This window comes from Phaenicophaeus curvirostris, chromosome 17, assembly GCF_032191515.1.
Source record: "Phaenicophaeus curvirostris isolate KB17595 chromosome 17, BPBGC_Pcur_1.0, whole genome shotgun sequence".
Lineage (NCBI taxonomy): Eukaryota > Metazoa > Chordata > Aves > Cuculiformes > Cuculidae > Phaenicophaeus > Phaenicophaeus curvirostris.
Window position 1 is genome coordinate 802,989 of NC_091408.1, and position 14,874 is coordinate 817,862.

Consider the following 14,874-nt stretch of genomic DNA (forward strand, 5'->3'; position numbering starts at 1 on the left):
GAGTCGAGCCATGGCCGAGGCCCTGGAGTCGCTGGAGTCCTGCCTGGAGCGGCACCTCCCGGCCCCGGACCTGGCCGAGGTGAAGCGGATCCTCTACGGCGGCGAGACTCGGTGTGCAGACCCCTGTCCCCTCTCCCGTCCCCACCCCGGGAGCGAGGGGGTGCTGGAGGCGCGGGGAGGGCAGGCCCTGGGCCCTGGGTGCCGCGAGGCCGGGGTAACGGGGTCCAGGCGTGGGGAGCGGGCGGGAGGGCGGGGGGAGAGGTTGTCCGGCTGGAAGGGGGGACGTGGAGGGGCTGGTTGTGAGGGAGGGCTGACCAACTGGCAGCTTTGGAGATGGAAAAGCAGAGGCGTGGGCGGTGGTTGTGATCGGAGAAGGAGAACATCTCATCTTGAAACGCTTTTGTTTCCTGTTCAATCCAGAAAACTTGATTTGCCAGCTGATGCTCTCTCAGCAGCTCAGGAAAGAGATTTTGAGCTGCAGGGATATGGATTTGATGCTGCTCCAGAGCAGTTGAGGAGGCCACGTATTGTTCGAGTAGGGCTGGTACAAAATAAAATCCCGCTCCCCACAGACGCGGCCGTGGGGACCCAGGTACGCAGCGCGGCGCTGAGCCACAACCTCCCTCAGCTGCTGTTAGAAACTCCCTCCTGGACTGTCTGCTGATTGTCCAGCCACACAGGAGCCACCGCTGCCTTAGTGCAGGGCACTGCAAGGAATTTGAGTGACACGCTCGGTCCGATTGTTTCCCACAAACTCCTCTCGGGTTGTGTTTGCCTCGCAAACTGCCCAGCCTGCTGGAGCTTCCTTGCAAAGCTAAGTAGTTAGCCACTGATTTTGTACATGAAAGTCCTTTGCCTTTAAATGAAACAGAAAATCATTTACCTGAAATCAAAAAAGATGGAAACCCATGGAAAGCACAGGTGCAGCTCTTGTTTTAATTGAGAAATGTTCTATTATAGGAAAACTCATTAGAGTAAACACAGTAATAAAGCTGTGTTCATTATTCTTTGTACAGCAGTAAACAAAATCTTATTACAAGGTGGTCGTCATCGCTTAATGTAGAACCGTAGGAAGGTTTGGGTCAGAAGAGACCTTTAAAAACACCTTGGACACAGAAGCACTGAGGTGACGTATATAGAAAGTAGCTTTAAAAGCAAAAGAAAATACCACCTTTATTAATTCTCCTTGAGCAATGGTTTTGTGCAGGGACAGGACAGAACATTGCTGAAGGAATTGGTTTTGGAAGGATTACCAGTCAGAGGTGCAAGTCATTAATTCAGTAAAAGGATCGAGTTTCTGGATCCTTTGTGGCATCTGTTGAAGACTCCCAGTTCTATTAATGATTTTACCTTATATATAACTAGTTAACTATTTCTGTAAAGCAGGGCAGAGCTGTTGAGTCCGTAGGTCACTGGTCACTTGTCCTGTGTCCTTTTTTTTGTATTGGCACTTGGAAGTGTTGGTGCCAGTGCTGCTCCTCTGCTTATCTTTGCGCAGAATACTCAAAAAAGATACTTTGAAACAATGGTTTTTGACTAATTGATAAATGCTTTGATGCCTTTTTTTTGGTAATAATCTACTTAGCCCATAGGACAGAGGGATTTTGGAGTTAATAACTTCTAGGGAGTGTCCAAGATAGGCGTGTGAGCAGGGTTTGGAGAGAACAAAGGAAACGCTGTCCTTGCCTCATGCTTCAAGATGCCGAGTACTCAACTTTGAATTCACGTTTACTTAACATCGTTCTGTAGGTTGTTTACAATGAGCCACAAAGCTATAATTTTTGCTGGTTCTGTTAACATTTTTAGCTATTTGCAAGTCAGTAAGCAGTGAGTTGCTGCATATTTAAATGTTGTAACCATGGAAATAGAATTCCATTGGATAACTTTCTCTATTTTCAGCATCTAACCGCTTTGAATAAAATCTATATCTGACTTTCTATTATCAGTGTTCAGGAATGATAACTTATTGAGTTCTTCCTCCTGAGAGCAGTAAGACTAAATATAGAACAAGATAAATTTCGTGTGAACAGAGCTTGTAAAGGCAGGCTGTTGATGTACAAGCGACTTAGAACATGCAGCTCTTTTCATCGTGTGACTCTTCTTGCAATCAGGTGGCTGCGCTGCACAGGCGCATCGAGGAGGTGGTGGAAGTAGCTGCGATGTGTGGGGTCAACATAGTTTGTTTCCAGGAGGCTTGGAGTGAGTATGTTCTTTGTTCTAGGCTGTCAGAGCTCAAGTCCTTCTGTTTCAGCAGGTGTCCTGTACCAGAAGTGTGTCTGGTCAGTCAGCAGAGCTCTTCCAGGACACAAGAGCTGATTTTACTGCTTTGCTTTGGAGTCTGTTAGCAGAGCTCCATGGCAGGCGTGTGCGAGTTGGTTCTGTTGAAGGCTGGGGTGTGCTGCAGCAGTGATATTTGGGGGGCGCTCCTTCTTCCAGTCATTTTTTTTCTTCTAAAGCTTTAGCTTTTTTCTAGACAGGTATTAAAACTTCAAAAACCTAGTTTTAATAAATATGGTCTCTCTGAGGCTTGATAGTGGTGAAAACCAAACTGAAGGCCGGAGTGGTGAGACAGGTTATTCACAGAGAGCGCACAGTAGTGACTGGGCTGTATTCTTTATTTTTACCTCCAATAAGACTTTACCAAGTGCATTCTTTCACTTCTGTTTTGCTCAGTTTGGGCCCAAAGCTTCTTGCTCAAAATATTTTTAAATAGCTTTTACCTTTAAGCAAGGAAAACAGTGGAATCATTCAGAAGTGGTTAATTTTTTATCTGTATCTGTGCAGTGTGTATTTCTTGAGTGACAGGAACATTCTTGTAAATTTTGCCTTGTGTTGGTGTTTTCCAGCCATGCCCTTTGCTTTCTGTACGAGGGAGAAGCTTCCGTGGACTGAATTTGCTGAGTCAGCAGAGGACGGGCCAACAACAAAATTCTGTCAAGAGGTAAAAAGGAACCAAGCAAAAAAACCCCGACATCCAGCGTCCAATGCCAGGCTGTAACCGCCTGATGAGCATGGATTTCTGTTTTGTGTATACTGACAAATCTGAAACAATCAAAAAGATATTTTCACCTTGCCTGACAAATGTTATAGTGAGCAAAGTAGAAGTGGGCAACGACTGTGTTCAGTATTTATTTTTTAATCTACTTTGCATTTATAGACTGCCTTGTAGGGTGGAAATCATGTGAAACCACCTGTTTAACTGTTCCTGAACTTTGCAAGGGAGGAGTGATTATTCATGGAGATATTTTTAATTTCAATTTAAGAGGTGTTTCTTGCCTAGAACAGCTTAGCACTAAACAATACTTGTTTGAAGGTAGGAGGAGAACAGCTGGCCTTTTCCAGACAGGGAACGCTTTCACACAAATCTTTGGCGTCTCCCTGTGAAATGACACAAAATGGAGGGGGCTTTTTATGGACCCAAGGAGATTTGTTACTGTCTGGCTCTTATATTCCAGAGATTGCAATGGTGGCGGAGTTTAGTTTTGTTTTCTGACAACTTTTCTTTTCATAAGGGATTTCAATTATTTTGTTTTACAAGTAATTGAAACAACAAAAGACTGTTCTGATGTCGAGTTTGCCCAGATGTGCACCTATTAAGCTTTTGTAGACAGCGTGTCTTTAGTGTGATCTAGGGCAAACAGGTGTTGCTTCTCGCTATGGCGTGAATGACACTGTGGAAATGGGGAGAAATAAAAGAAAAAGGGATTTGAAGGAAAAGGCAATGGGCTAATAAGATGGCAGGCAGAAGTTGCTCCATTTCTCACTCACACCTATGTTATTTAACATTTACATTTAACGTGTAAAACAGCATTACATTTCCCCCTTTTTTTAAAACACAGGCCCCCAGAGCTAGCCACGCCTGGCCTACCAGTATGAAAGACTGGGCTGAGCGCTCTCCTCCTGTCCCTGGGAGCAGATGGAGGTTGGCTGTGCGGTGTGGCCATTGCTCTTAGGATACTTACTTCCCAGTAGTATCTTGCCTTCCTAGTTGAAGGATTCAGGTGGAGAACTCTGAGCTGTATCCATCTTTGATGAAGACCCTGTGGCAATGTGGGCGTGCTAGCAACAGTAACATACCAGATGAAAACTTCTCTAATCCTTCTTTGTGAACAAAAAATAATTGCTGCAGGCTTGTGTATAACAGAAAATTGTGTTCGTTTGTGTAGCTGGCCAAGAAATACAACATGGTTGTGGTATCTCCAATCCTGGAGCGAGATGAAGTACATGGGGGCACTCTGTGGAACGCTGCAGTGGTCATCTCTAATTCAGGAGCTGTCCTCGGCAAAAGCAGGAAAAACCACATTCCAAGGATTGGAGATTTCAATGAGGTAAGATGCCGTGTCCATGTCATGATTATCAAGCTAGTCTTACTTTGCAGCTCTTGTTCACGTCAGCGTGTGTTGTATCAGTCACATTGGCAGGAAATAAAATGTATTTCTGGAAAATGTGGTTCATTAAGTGACAAATCAGTTTTTCTCAGGTAAAATTATAGTAAATTTATTTATCAAGAGTAGGGAGTGATGATTCTTAAAGGAAAAATAACATTGAATCTTTGTCATGTACTCTTCCGTGGCCTGGTAGGAACTACATGAGTATTGAGGACCTTTAAAACAGAGCTCTGTAAGTCCCTGCTCTGTTCCGTTAGTTGTGCGTGACAGCCTCGGGTAGTTTGTGCACGTGTGCATGTTGAACTTGATTTGGAGGGCAGCCGTTTCACAGTTCAGGTGTGAGTGTTATTTGTGGCCTTGATCTCCATTTCTCTGTGAGGTTGTCTTGGAAATGACAGTTCTTTTGCTGGTGTTCCTGTGACCAGACTCCCTTAATTGTGACTGAATTGCTGGTTTGCGGCATCCTGTGTTTGCGAACCGCATTGCTTCCACCCAGCCCCCAGCGGTTTTCAGGCTGCCCTCCAGAATCGGCTTCAGAAACTGAACTGGTGCTAAAGGTAATGTCAGAAGAAAACTGGTAGATCTGACACGTGCTTATCCATCCATAGAACTATCACAAGCAGAAAGATCAGGATTAAAAATTAACCAAAGTCTAAAAATACCTTGTCTCGCCTAACTGAATCTCTCCCTGCTGGCTGGAGTGTGTGACCAGCAGAGGCACTTCTCCTAAGCCCCGGGGGCCGTATCCCCTGTCCGAAGGCTGTAGGCACTGAACTGACACTTCACAATCCAAACTGCTTCTTTGTTAATTTTAGAAGGGGTTTGGTGCCTTGAGACTTGGTGTTCACCGACACCTCGGGAACTTTTGACCTGGGCTGCCAGACCTGCTCAGGCTGGTTTGTGTTTCCTCAGAGGAGCTGTTAGCAGGTTTCTGTGCACTGGCTTTCTGGCGCGGGCCTGTCAGTTGCCAGGGCTGACTGCTAGCCTTAACAATTACTCTGATATGTAGTATTCTTTTATTGGCTCGGTCTTTTAGCTAGCCAAACAGTAACTAACAAATCCATGCTAAATACAAGCACTACTAAAAATGAATTGTGGTTACTTTCCACATTCTTGATTTGCTCCTTGTGTAATAAAACAAAAAATAAATCCGTGTTGCTTGTGCTATAATATGTTGTTCTCCAGTTTTCCGGAAAGCGTTTTGTGGAACATCAACAAATTCCAAGAAACTTCTTGTTTCGAGCTATGAAACTGTAACAAAAGGCACCTAAAAAAAAGAAAATATTTTTGCTTTTCCACGTGAAGTATAAATAGAATTTCGTTAAGAGTTTTGCGTAGTTCCTAAAAGGAGTTGGTTCTTAAAATCCCAAAGGCCAGAATTACCACCAAACAATCTGTTTATGCTACAATGCTCTGACATTTCTTATTATATCTACCTCATTACAGAAGCAAGTAGTATTTCCCCAGAACAGTGCCTACTTTTTAGCTAGTTTTGTTAGCAAAGCAGTAAGCCCATTCTTCCAAGCTCAGAAACTCTGATAGAAGAACTTCAGCAACCACCAGGACTACAGGGACGGGTCATGCTCATCTGTTACTTTAATGTTGTTTTCTCTATCAACAAAGTTAACCCCCAAGGAAAGATTGAGTCGGAAATGACTTTTGGTGGATTGTCTCTTTAGAGCACATAGGGAAAGGAACCTTGGTAACATCCAGGTTCAATTGGTGAAAACTAAATGGGAAAGGAAGAAAGATTGGTCTGTAACCTATTCAGCCATGTGTGGGAGGGCATACAAATAGACAAAAATCGATCCTTGAGACATCACAGTTTGTTTCTGTGGAGATGATTGTGATCTGTGGTAAGGAATAAAGAAATAAGAACTGACAAATTCCCTGAAGCAACAGCATTCTTGTTTTCTTTCTCCTGTTGTGAAGGAAAACTGAGAATAGAAGAAACAATGGAAATGTATCAGCGACATTGTTTTGAGAAAGGATTGTGTGAGTGCCCACCACGTGGTGTCCTCTCTGCTGACACGAAAGGAGATAAAAACAGTGCCCAAGGGACTTTGCAATTTCATGAGACCTGATAGGAAATGAGAAACATGAGATATCATGGTTTCTGGGCGTGACAAACCTCTAGTTCTCCTTGGTTTCAGAAGATCCCCCTGTATCTGTCATGCCGTTCCACGCTCGGAGGAGACCCGAGCTTGTTCCCCAGCCTAACCGTGCCTGCTTTAGGCCTGGTGTGGTTCTGCTTCCTTCAAGACCACTAGCGATAGTTGTTAGGATGGACAGTTTGGATAAAAGGGGAATTGTTTTCCAGCAGACATGTCTTACCATGCAGGAGGCACACCCCGTTAGGTCAGGCTGGTGGATTGTGTACCTTGTGTCTCTGTCCCTGAGGTCATCACCAAAAGGTGGCATTACTGTACTCCCTCGGTATCCACAGTCACGGCCTTCGTGGTGGTGGGTGGCATCTTCCCATCTGTTCCATTTCTTCTCTCTGGTGCTTTTATCAATGACTTTGACCCTTTCTGAAGCTGGCACTGATGCCTGCTTTCCCCAGGAGGCACGGTGGAGAAGTGCACTGCCTGCTGCGTCAGGAGAAGTTACTTTGGTTGAAAACAGGTATGACAGTGTTATTTGCTGCCACCTCGGCGTTTCTGTGTTCACCTTACCCACCACCTCTGCAATTTTGTACATCTCATTCATAATGTCGCCCTCAGCCTTCTGTCTCCAGACTGAAGAGCCCTGAAGTTGCTCCTCACATGGAGCTGCCCCCTCCCCTTCCCTGCTTCAATTGCTTTTGCTTGTTCCATCCTTCGTGTGTCCTTACTGCAGACACTGGAACCGCCAGGAGAACTCGAGCCATGGGCGCATAGAATTCCTATAAACCAGCAAAACAGTGTTTTCTGTTACATTTCAATACCCTTCCTGTTAATGTCTGAGATTTGCTTGGGTTTCTGGCTCCCACTGAGCACTAGGCAGGCAAGCGGCAGTGACTCCACGTGAACCCTTGTATGTGGGAAGAGCCATTTCTGTACGTTTCATTTGGAACGATTGTCTCTCTTGATAGCTGTCAACAATGCTCTGTCCTCCTCACCAGCACCTTTTACAGGAACTGGTGCCTTTCTAACTGTTCAGAAATGTTGGATATGATAAGAGAGAAGTTTGCAGCATATGGTAAATGGGATCTTCTAAGCCAACAGTTGGCCTCAGGTTCTTAAAGGAGTGTTCTCTGGATTTATCCTGTGATTTTCCTGGTGGTTATTTCAAGCCTTCTGTTTGTTTAGAGAATATAGGAAATTTAAATAAGCAATCTTAGCTATACACTGATATTTCCTTATAGCATTCATAAAACTACTGTATGTCACTGCATAACGGGTGAGTGCAAAGGAACTCTGTGTTCTTCGAACGGTGTTCATCATCTCTTTCTTTAATTAGAATCAATGGATTGTGACAACGAAGGAAAAATCTTATGTGGTGAAAATACTGAGAGGTGCGTAAAGTTTGGTGATTTGTGGGTGTCTCTTCAGCTTCTGCAGAAGCTTCTGTCATTGACAGAAGTGTTTATGTCAAAGTCAGGCAATGCTTAAGGTGTAGTATGCGTGAAGGGAAACAGAATGGGGCTGGAATTTGATCTCGGCAGCCTGAGAGCGCCACGGTTTGCTCTGTACCCATTACAGTGCAGCTCTGTACCAGGTGAAGGGTGGTGCCCTCGCCCATGGTCTAGTGACTTGAAGCTGGTAATCAGAAATGGGGACGTGTCAAAGCAATGTAGGAGGTATTTCTTGTTGCTTTTTTAAGAAGCCTATGTTTGTTCTGTTTGCTTGCAGTCTACTTATTACATGGAAGGGAACACAGGACACCCCGTGTTTCAGACACAGTTTGGAACAATTGCTGTGAATATCTGCTATGGGCGCCACCACCCTCTGAACTGGCTCATGTTTAGCATGAACGGAGCAGAGATCATCTTTAACCCTTCAGCCACTATTGGAACACTCAGGTAAAGTGCAAACTGCTTTAGGCCATTGCATGTGTTCTGGGTTAATTGAACTTCTGAGCCCCTTGCTGGGGACTCGGGGCACCTTGCTGAGACCTTGGGATGTGAGGTATCGCCTCCTCACTTTGCCTTCACAAAGGAATCTGCATTCTCCTCCATCTGGAGTTTTGGGCTACCAGTCTGCTTGTAGTCACTAATTCTCTTCCAGGACTTTAGTTCTACATCTGCAGGTCTCTTATCTCCAAGACAGAGTTAACCAGCATCCAGCTGGTGTTCTGAAAACTAATGACCGTTTATTTAGATTATCTGTGCAGTGTTATTGCTTTATGATAGGCACTAGTCATTTACCTTCAGGCTGAGCTTGCCAGCTTGCATCGTCCACCCGGGAGCCAGTAAGTATGGTATCAAATTGCAGTTTTGTAAACCTGAATGTATGAAATGTTCAGGCAATATAGACTTGTGAACTGGGTGTACAAGATGGTAGAAGAGTTAGAAATGTAAGAGGAATATCTTTTTTTAGCATTTTCCATCTCTTCAGGATTCACCCAATCCTGCCTCCTTTCCTGTTTAATGTGAATTTGGTGTTTCTCTGTCTCTGTAACAAGATCCAAGAACATTCATCCAATCTTTGTTGCTGACTAGGTAGAAAATTCTGAGGACATTGAGCATTCGTAACAGGGTAGAAATGTGAAAAGCAGATTAGAAGCACACAATTTTTGCAGGCACAGGCAGTTCACATGCAGAAGTCCCTGTATTTACCAGCTGGAGCTGTGGGTTAGATGCGGTATTGTCATTCAAACTGCCTTTAATAGTTTCTGGTATAGAAGATAATTTAGGTTGAGTAATATTGGAAAATGTCCTTTGGAAAGAGTTGAATGAATGCACAATGCTTTGGGGACATTCATGCCACTACTAGAATGGTGTTTGTGATGTTTGTCCACTTACAGCCCATTAACAGGAAAGCAAACAGAAATTACCCTGTTGTCATACAGCATTTCATTGGTACTCTGGGTGCTTCGGGCTCTACTAATTGCTGGCTTTTACTTGATTGTTTTTAAGGTTATAATTTTTATTGCAGGAAGAGGACTCTTGAGACCCATGTGAAAACTGTCTCTGGGGTCGCTTCTTGGCTATAGTCTTTTTTCCTTGTCTCGCTTCTGTGAAATTGTAATTTGCTGGAGCTTTTCAATAAAATCCCCTTTTCTTAGAGGAGGCGGCTGCCAGACTTGAAGTGATTGAGCAAAGAGACCATCAACCAGGTCCTGTCAGTCAGTCCAGTGACTGTCTCCTAAGACTCTGGAGTCTGGGAGATGAATGTGTCAGATGCTCAGAGCCTTGCCTTCTACTCACAGTCTGGCAGGTCCCTGCTGTCGCAGGAGGGTGCAAACGGGCATCACCTTTGAGAGCTCTGGTCATTTCCAGACCTCCTGTTAACCAGTTTGACCCTTGTCTATCCAACTATTTAATAAAACGAAGACTATTTTAGTGTTAAACATCAGTCAGAGATGAGATCTCCTTTGGAGAAGAGATAGAGGCTTGTCAGAGAGGAGGAGGTTTTTATTCTCTGTACTCAGGTCTCAATTTGATGTAATTTACTGACTGGTTTAGTACATAATGACTGGGAAGTTATCAGGATGCTTCCATTAAACACGCTTGCTTTTTTGACCAGTGCACCATGGGAAGGTGACTGCTGGAAATGCTGTGAAAACGGGGTGAGGTAACAGAAGTAGGAAATTGTAGTGGAAATGGATTTTTCTTTTCCTTCCGTTTTTTCGTTAGTCTCACATTAATTTTCGTTTTATTCACTGCTGCAAAAGCCTCTCCTGGACCGTTTGGGGAAGAAAGGAGGTAATTCTTGTGATTCACTTGCAGCTCTGCTACAGAATGAGGTTTGGTATGTTGAAAGTTAATGGAACGTAAAGCACAAGTGTAAATCCTTTGTGTAATTTGGAGAGTAAACCATTTTACACTTTTAATTGCTTTGAAAATCTTGAGATGTGTTATTTTTCTTTTTTCTCTTTGCTGTGACAAAGCCACATTTAGTGGGTTATCGGGCAGAATTGTTTATACCTGTATTTGAACAGGAAGTAATTCTAGTGCTCGGCTCTGTCTGTGGGAGACTTTGATTGTAGGAACAAGATAAATCTTAGTAGCTAAGATTTTGGCTTCTTTGACAGAAAATGCACTTTGTGAGACTGTCATAACCTAAATTTAGCTCTGAAGTAGAGGGGTAGTGAATACCTGTCACCTCTTGTGTTTTGCAGTGAGTCACTGTGGCCAATTGAAGCAAGAAACGCTGCCATCGCTAATCACTGCTTTACGTGTCCCATCAACAGGGTAGGAACGGTATGTGTCTTCACTTTGGTGTTTCATTTTGTTGGGTATTGTAGCATGAGTAAATTCAAGGAAACGAATGGAACAGCACGGGAATGCATAGGTTCCTCTACTATATAATGACTCTAGTAGCGTTCATAGCACGATTTGAAGATGGACAGGGATAAAGAGATGGAGAGCTGCCTTGTTGCTGGCAGACTACAGTTTTGGTTGCAGCTGCTTCCTGTTCTTGAATTGCTCTTTGCAATGAGCACCCGCTCTTCTGCTCATTCTCATAGTTTCTGTGGTGAAATCAGTATTCTTTTAGCCAGAATGACTGAAAATAAAATATATCCCCGAGTCAGTGATAGACAAGTACTTGCTGTTGTGCAGATGCTGCCTCTTACTGGACACTGGAATTCTCTAATGAAAACGATCAGTGCGTGCAGTCGGTTTTTGTTGCTTTCGGATTATCCAAACACCCTACATGTTCTGTAAGGTTTCCTGAAAGAGTCCAGACTTGGCTTTACCATTCCATGAGCACATTTGCCACCGTTAGTGATCTCCAAAGACACGGTGGTTAAATGTCTCCTCTTTTTCCTCTCCTTTGGAATTGTGATCCGAGATGTGTTCCCCAAAGTGTGTGACCAACAGGCAGTGATACAGAAAGATCCTGTTTGCTGGCTTGTCCATCACAGGATCCAGCCTCCCCACGGCTTCCTGGGACCATGCTGATAGCGCGCCAGAACAAACTTCATGGGTTTGTCTAAACTTCCCTGCTGCAGTGGGTGGGCTGGCAGAGCTTTCTTGAATTCAGTGGAATCCTGCTGCCACCTATGGATTCCTTTTGTTTTGCAGGAATACTTCAAAAATGCCTTTACTTCTGGAAATGGTGAGAAAGGTAAGTTGAGAAATCCTGCTCGGCGGTTGCTAATAGTGGTTAACTCGGAAGAAGCCATCGCTCTCCTGCGAGTGTCCCTCCCATGACAGCCGTGGCAGCCAGCGAGGGCCTTGCCCGAGCCCGCAGGGCGTAAGCTGGAGAGAAGCGGCACTTCCCCATACAGGTGGTGGTGCCACGGCACGGGGTCACCAGAAACCCATAGCGAAGGTTTCTGAACGCTTCCAGAGAGTTTTGGAGTCAGTGTTGTGTGGTAGGATGAGAAGGCAGGAGTCCCACAAACTGGCCTGTGTTGGCAGCGCACGCGTGGCCTGTGGAGCTGCCCAGGTCTAACAGTGACAGCCCCAGCACGAAGCCCCGGCTGCTCTGCCCTCTCGCACAGCCTTGCTGGAAGGGGGACAGGAGGGAGCTCAAGGAAGAGCATTCTCAAAGAAGAGCGTGGAGTTTGTGTCAAAACACTGTGGTTTGCCTGTGACAACCGTGACTGCTTCTCACTTCATCTAGAGTGAGCCTGAGCCTTTTTTAGCTTGTTTTGGAGCAAAGCGTTGGTAGCGGCTGCATCGGGGAGCTCCGTGGTGTCCACTGCTGAGCAGCACAGCAGATGCGACTGCTTTTTGGCATAACTCAGAGTTTTGCAATAGGAAGTAAGATATTTTTCCATGCTTCACATCCCAGTGTTTTCACCTCTGACCTTGTACTGAAAATGGAAAAGGTGCATCTCTGCCAGCTGTTTCGGAAGTGTATGATTTGACAATTAGAATTCATTTAAATTCTGAACAAAAAACAGTGAAACCAAAACTTTGACTTTAGTTCAGAGAATTAATAATGGGAAAGCGTAACAAAGCATTATTTAAAAGGCAATGCAGTGAGGTTTTTCCCTGTGAATTCGATAATTGGAAGCTGTGCTGGACATGAAGATTAATCCTGGTGAAAGCTACGGTTGCCTTAGGATTGTGCTGTGACTCTTTATCAGCACAGGGAGTGAGCACTCATGAGAAACTGAGCTGGGCTTTAGGGGACGCCACGTGTTAACTTGTGTACTCGTTTGCAGATGCCATTACATGTTTTTAAAATCTTTTTAAGCACACCATGACTTGGGCCATTTCTACGGCTCCAGTTACGTAGCGGCACCTGATGGCAGTCGGACCCCAGGACTCTCTCGCACTCGGGATGGACTTCTCGTAGTCGAGATGGATCTAAATCTTTGCAGACAAGTCAGTGACAAATGGAATTTTAAGGTAAGCCTGCTGATACAGAACTGAACTTACGTAAGATGTTAGAACAAGCAAACTTGCGTATCAGTTATATCATTTCTTAGCTAGAGCTGAATTCCTTTGCTAATGCTGCCAATCCATATAAAGGGACTAAAGTCAAAATGTTATTTCAGGTTGTTATTTTACAGATGCATGGGGTAGAGATCTGGTTGCTGATGTAAGGGGAGTGCTGGGAGACTCCCAGTTTTTTAAAGTCAGGTAGGCATTTAGTTTTGCTTTGCCACCACAATCCAAGGCCCTTCCTGCTGAGGTGAGGATTGGTGTGTCAGGAAGCACATGGAGGTTGCTTACAACAGCTTCTGGGGGTGTCTGAACACCCACAATTGTATTGATTAGGAAAAACAAACAATCATTAAAAGCAAAACACAGACTTTTAGCTGCTTTGTATAGAATTGCTTATTTTCTGTTGTCTTCAAGTCTCGTGCTTTCAGCACCTTGGTTTTATGTTGATGAGGTGGTTACTATTGTTGGACTTTTGGCAAATGAAACACAGCTGTGGCTTTTGTTTATACGACAGGGGATATCCATTTCCTTTTCCTCTCATTTGTGGCCAAGACAGAGGTAATTCTTGATATGAGGGGAATGAGGAAGTATGAAGTCATCATTTATCTACTGCAGAAATCCCATGACAGCAAGCAGGAACCTATTTAACCTGCTCTAGTATCTGCAGTTCGCGTTCAGTGGTACCCGAGAAGAACATTAGGTATAACATCTTTGCTAAACTTACAGCAGCAAAAGTTAAACACCTTGTCCTGGTTATTCTTTGTCGAGAAGGATGGGGGTTCACCCCTCCTAGGTCCCCTGCACTTCAGAAGAGGGTAACGCATGCCATCAAGTGCTGTATTTCAGCCTCCCAGCTTACTGTATCCCCCACAGCAATTATGATATTTTGTGTTACTAATGGATAAAGCAAGAGCAGCCCAGATGCCGCCAGTGGCACGTGTGCACCTCGCTGCAGGCAGCAGGGTTTGTCGATTATCCAGTCACTGCCAGCAGGCATGACAGGCAGGGCAGGAGAGCTGCAGTGAAGCAGGGCCTGCGTTTTGAAGTTTTACTTTTTAGAGTGGAAATGCACTTGTGCCCTTTTTTGGGCAGAAGTGTAGTTTTAGGCAACACAACGTGAGTTCTTACCTTACCTTGTGCTAAGTTACGTGAGGTCTTGCACTTTGAGTGAATTATGGTTTTACTGTTTGGGGCAATTAGCTAATATGTAGCCATCGAAATCGGTGCATATGGATATTTTCTACTTAAGTACTTTCATAGCTCAATAGCAGAGCTGAAGCTTTGTGTTTTTCTTTTCCAGATGACTGGTAGATATGAAATGTATGCGGAGAAGCTCGCTGAAGCAGTCCAGCCTTATTTTATACCCAACATAATCAAAGAGTAAGAGAGAGCACCTCATTACAATCCAATGTCACGTAACAAAGGAAAAGGTACTGTGGGGTGACGGCTTTGCTGGGGATCACAGGTCGTTACTTTATTGTCGTCATTTTAATTTCCTGTAATTCGAAGTAAAATACATGACAAATGGCTTCTTGGGGTGGGTTTACACTATTGAGTCGTAACTTCTGTTCCATACTAGAAATAAATACAATAGGGATACATTGCTGTAAAATGATGGTGAAACATATTGCTGCGACCTGGGATGGAGTTGGATGGAGATGAGCCCAGAGGGCATAAAATGTTTTACATCTGCTTTGCATTGTTTGTCTCTTTACTTCTGCTTTCCCATTTTTACCCTGTACCCAAATGCATAATTTAGAGAGAGGAGGCATAAATCAGCTGCAGTCGGACCCCTATCTTGGGTGGGTCCTTCAGGGAGCGGCAGAAAGAGCTGCAGAGGCTCTCGCCGTCTCCAGAGGTTCAGTGCCATGTGGGGAGGTAAAACGGAAACACCAGTGAACAGAGGCACAGCTGGTGCAGCTGCATGTTTCATTGTGAACAGAGACCCACGGGGAGGCTGTCAGGGATCAGGGTGGGGAATGAAAGCTGCATCCCTGG

At 44.5% G+C, this 14,874-nt stretch overlaps 2 protein-coding genes across 2 annotated transcripts in view; one reads left to right on the plus strand and one right to left on the minus strand.

Moving 5' to 3' along the window:
- GUCD1 (guanylyl cyclase domain containing 1) overlaps positions 1-14,874 on the minus strand; it is a 142,806-nt gene that overhangs the window by 119,939 nt on the left and 7,993 nt on the right. The window lies entirely within an intron of this gene.
- UPB1 (beta-ureidopropionase 1) lies at positions 9-14,396 on the plus strand. Its single transcript, XM_069871459.1, has 10 exons — positions 9-111; positions 421-592; positions 2,112-2,199; positions 2,847-2,941; positions 4,167-4,328; positions 8,222-8,391; positions 10,653-10,734; positions 11,560-11,602; positions 12,683-12,837; positions 14,177-14,396. Exons 1-10 carry the CDS (start codon positions 11-13, stop codon positions 14,258-14,260), a joined length of 1,152 nt encoding a protein of 383 aa, XP_069727560.1. The 5' UTR covers positions 9-10; the 3' UTR covers positions 14,261-14,396.

Excerpts from the sequence above, each read along its gene's own strand:
- UPB1 (XM_069871459.1), top strand. The coding sequence starts at position 11 with ATGGCCGAGGCCCTGGAGTCGCTGGAGTCCTGCCTGGAGCGGCACCTC. Across the intron at positions 11,603-12,682 it reads TTCTGGAAATGGTGAGAAAG|CACACCATGACTTGGGCCAT; the intron begins GTAAGTTGAGAA and ends AATCTTTTTAAG. Across the intron at positions 12,838-14,176 it reads GTGACAAATGGAATTTTAAG|ATGACTGGTAGATATGAAAT; the intron begins GTAAGCCTGCTG and ends TTTCTTTTCCAG.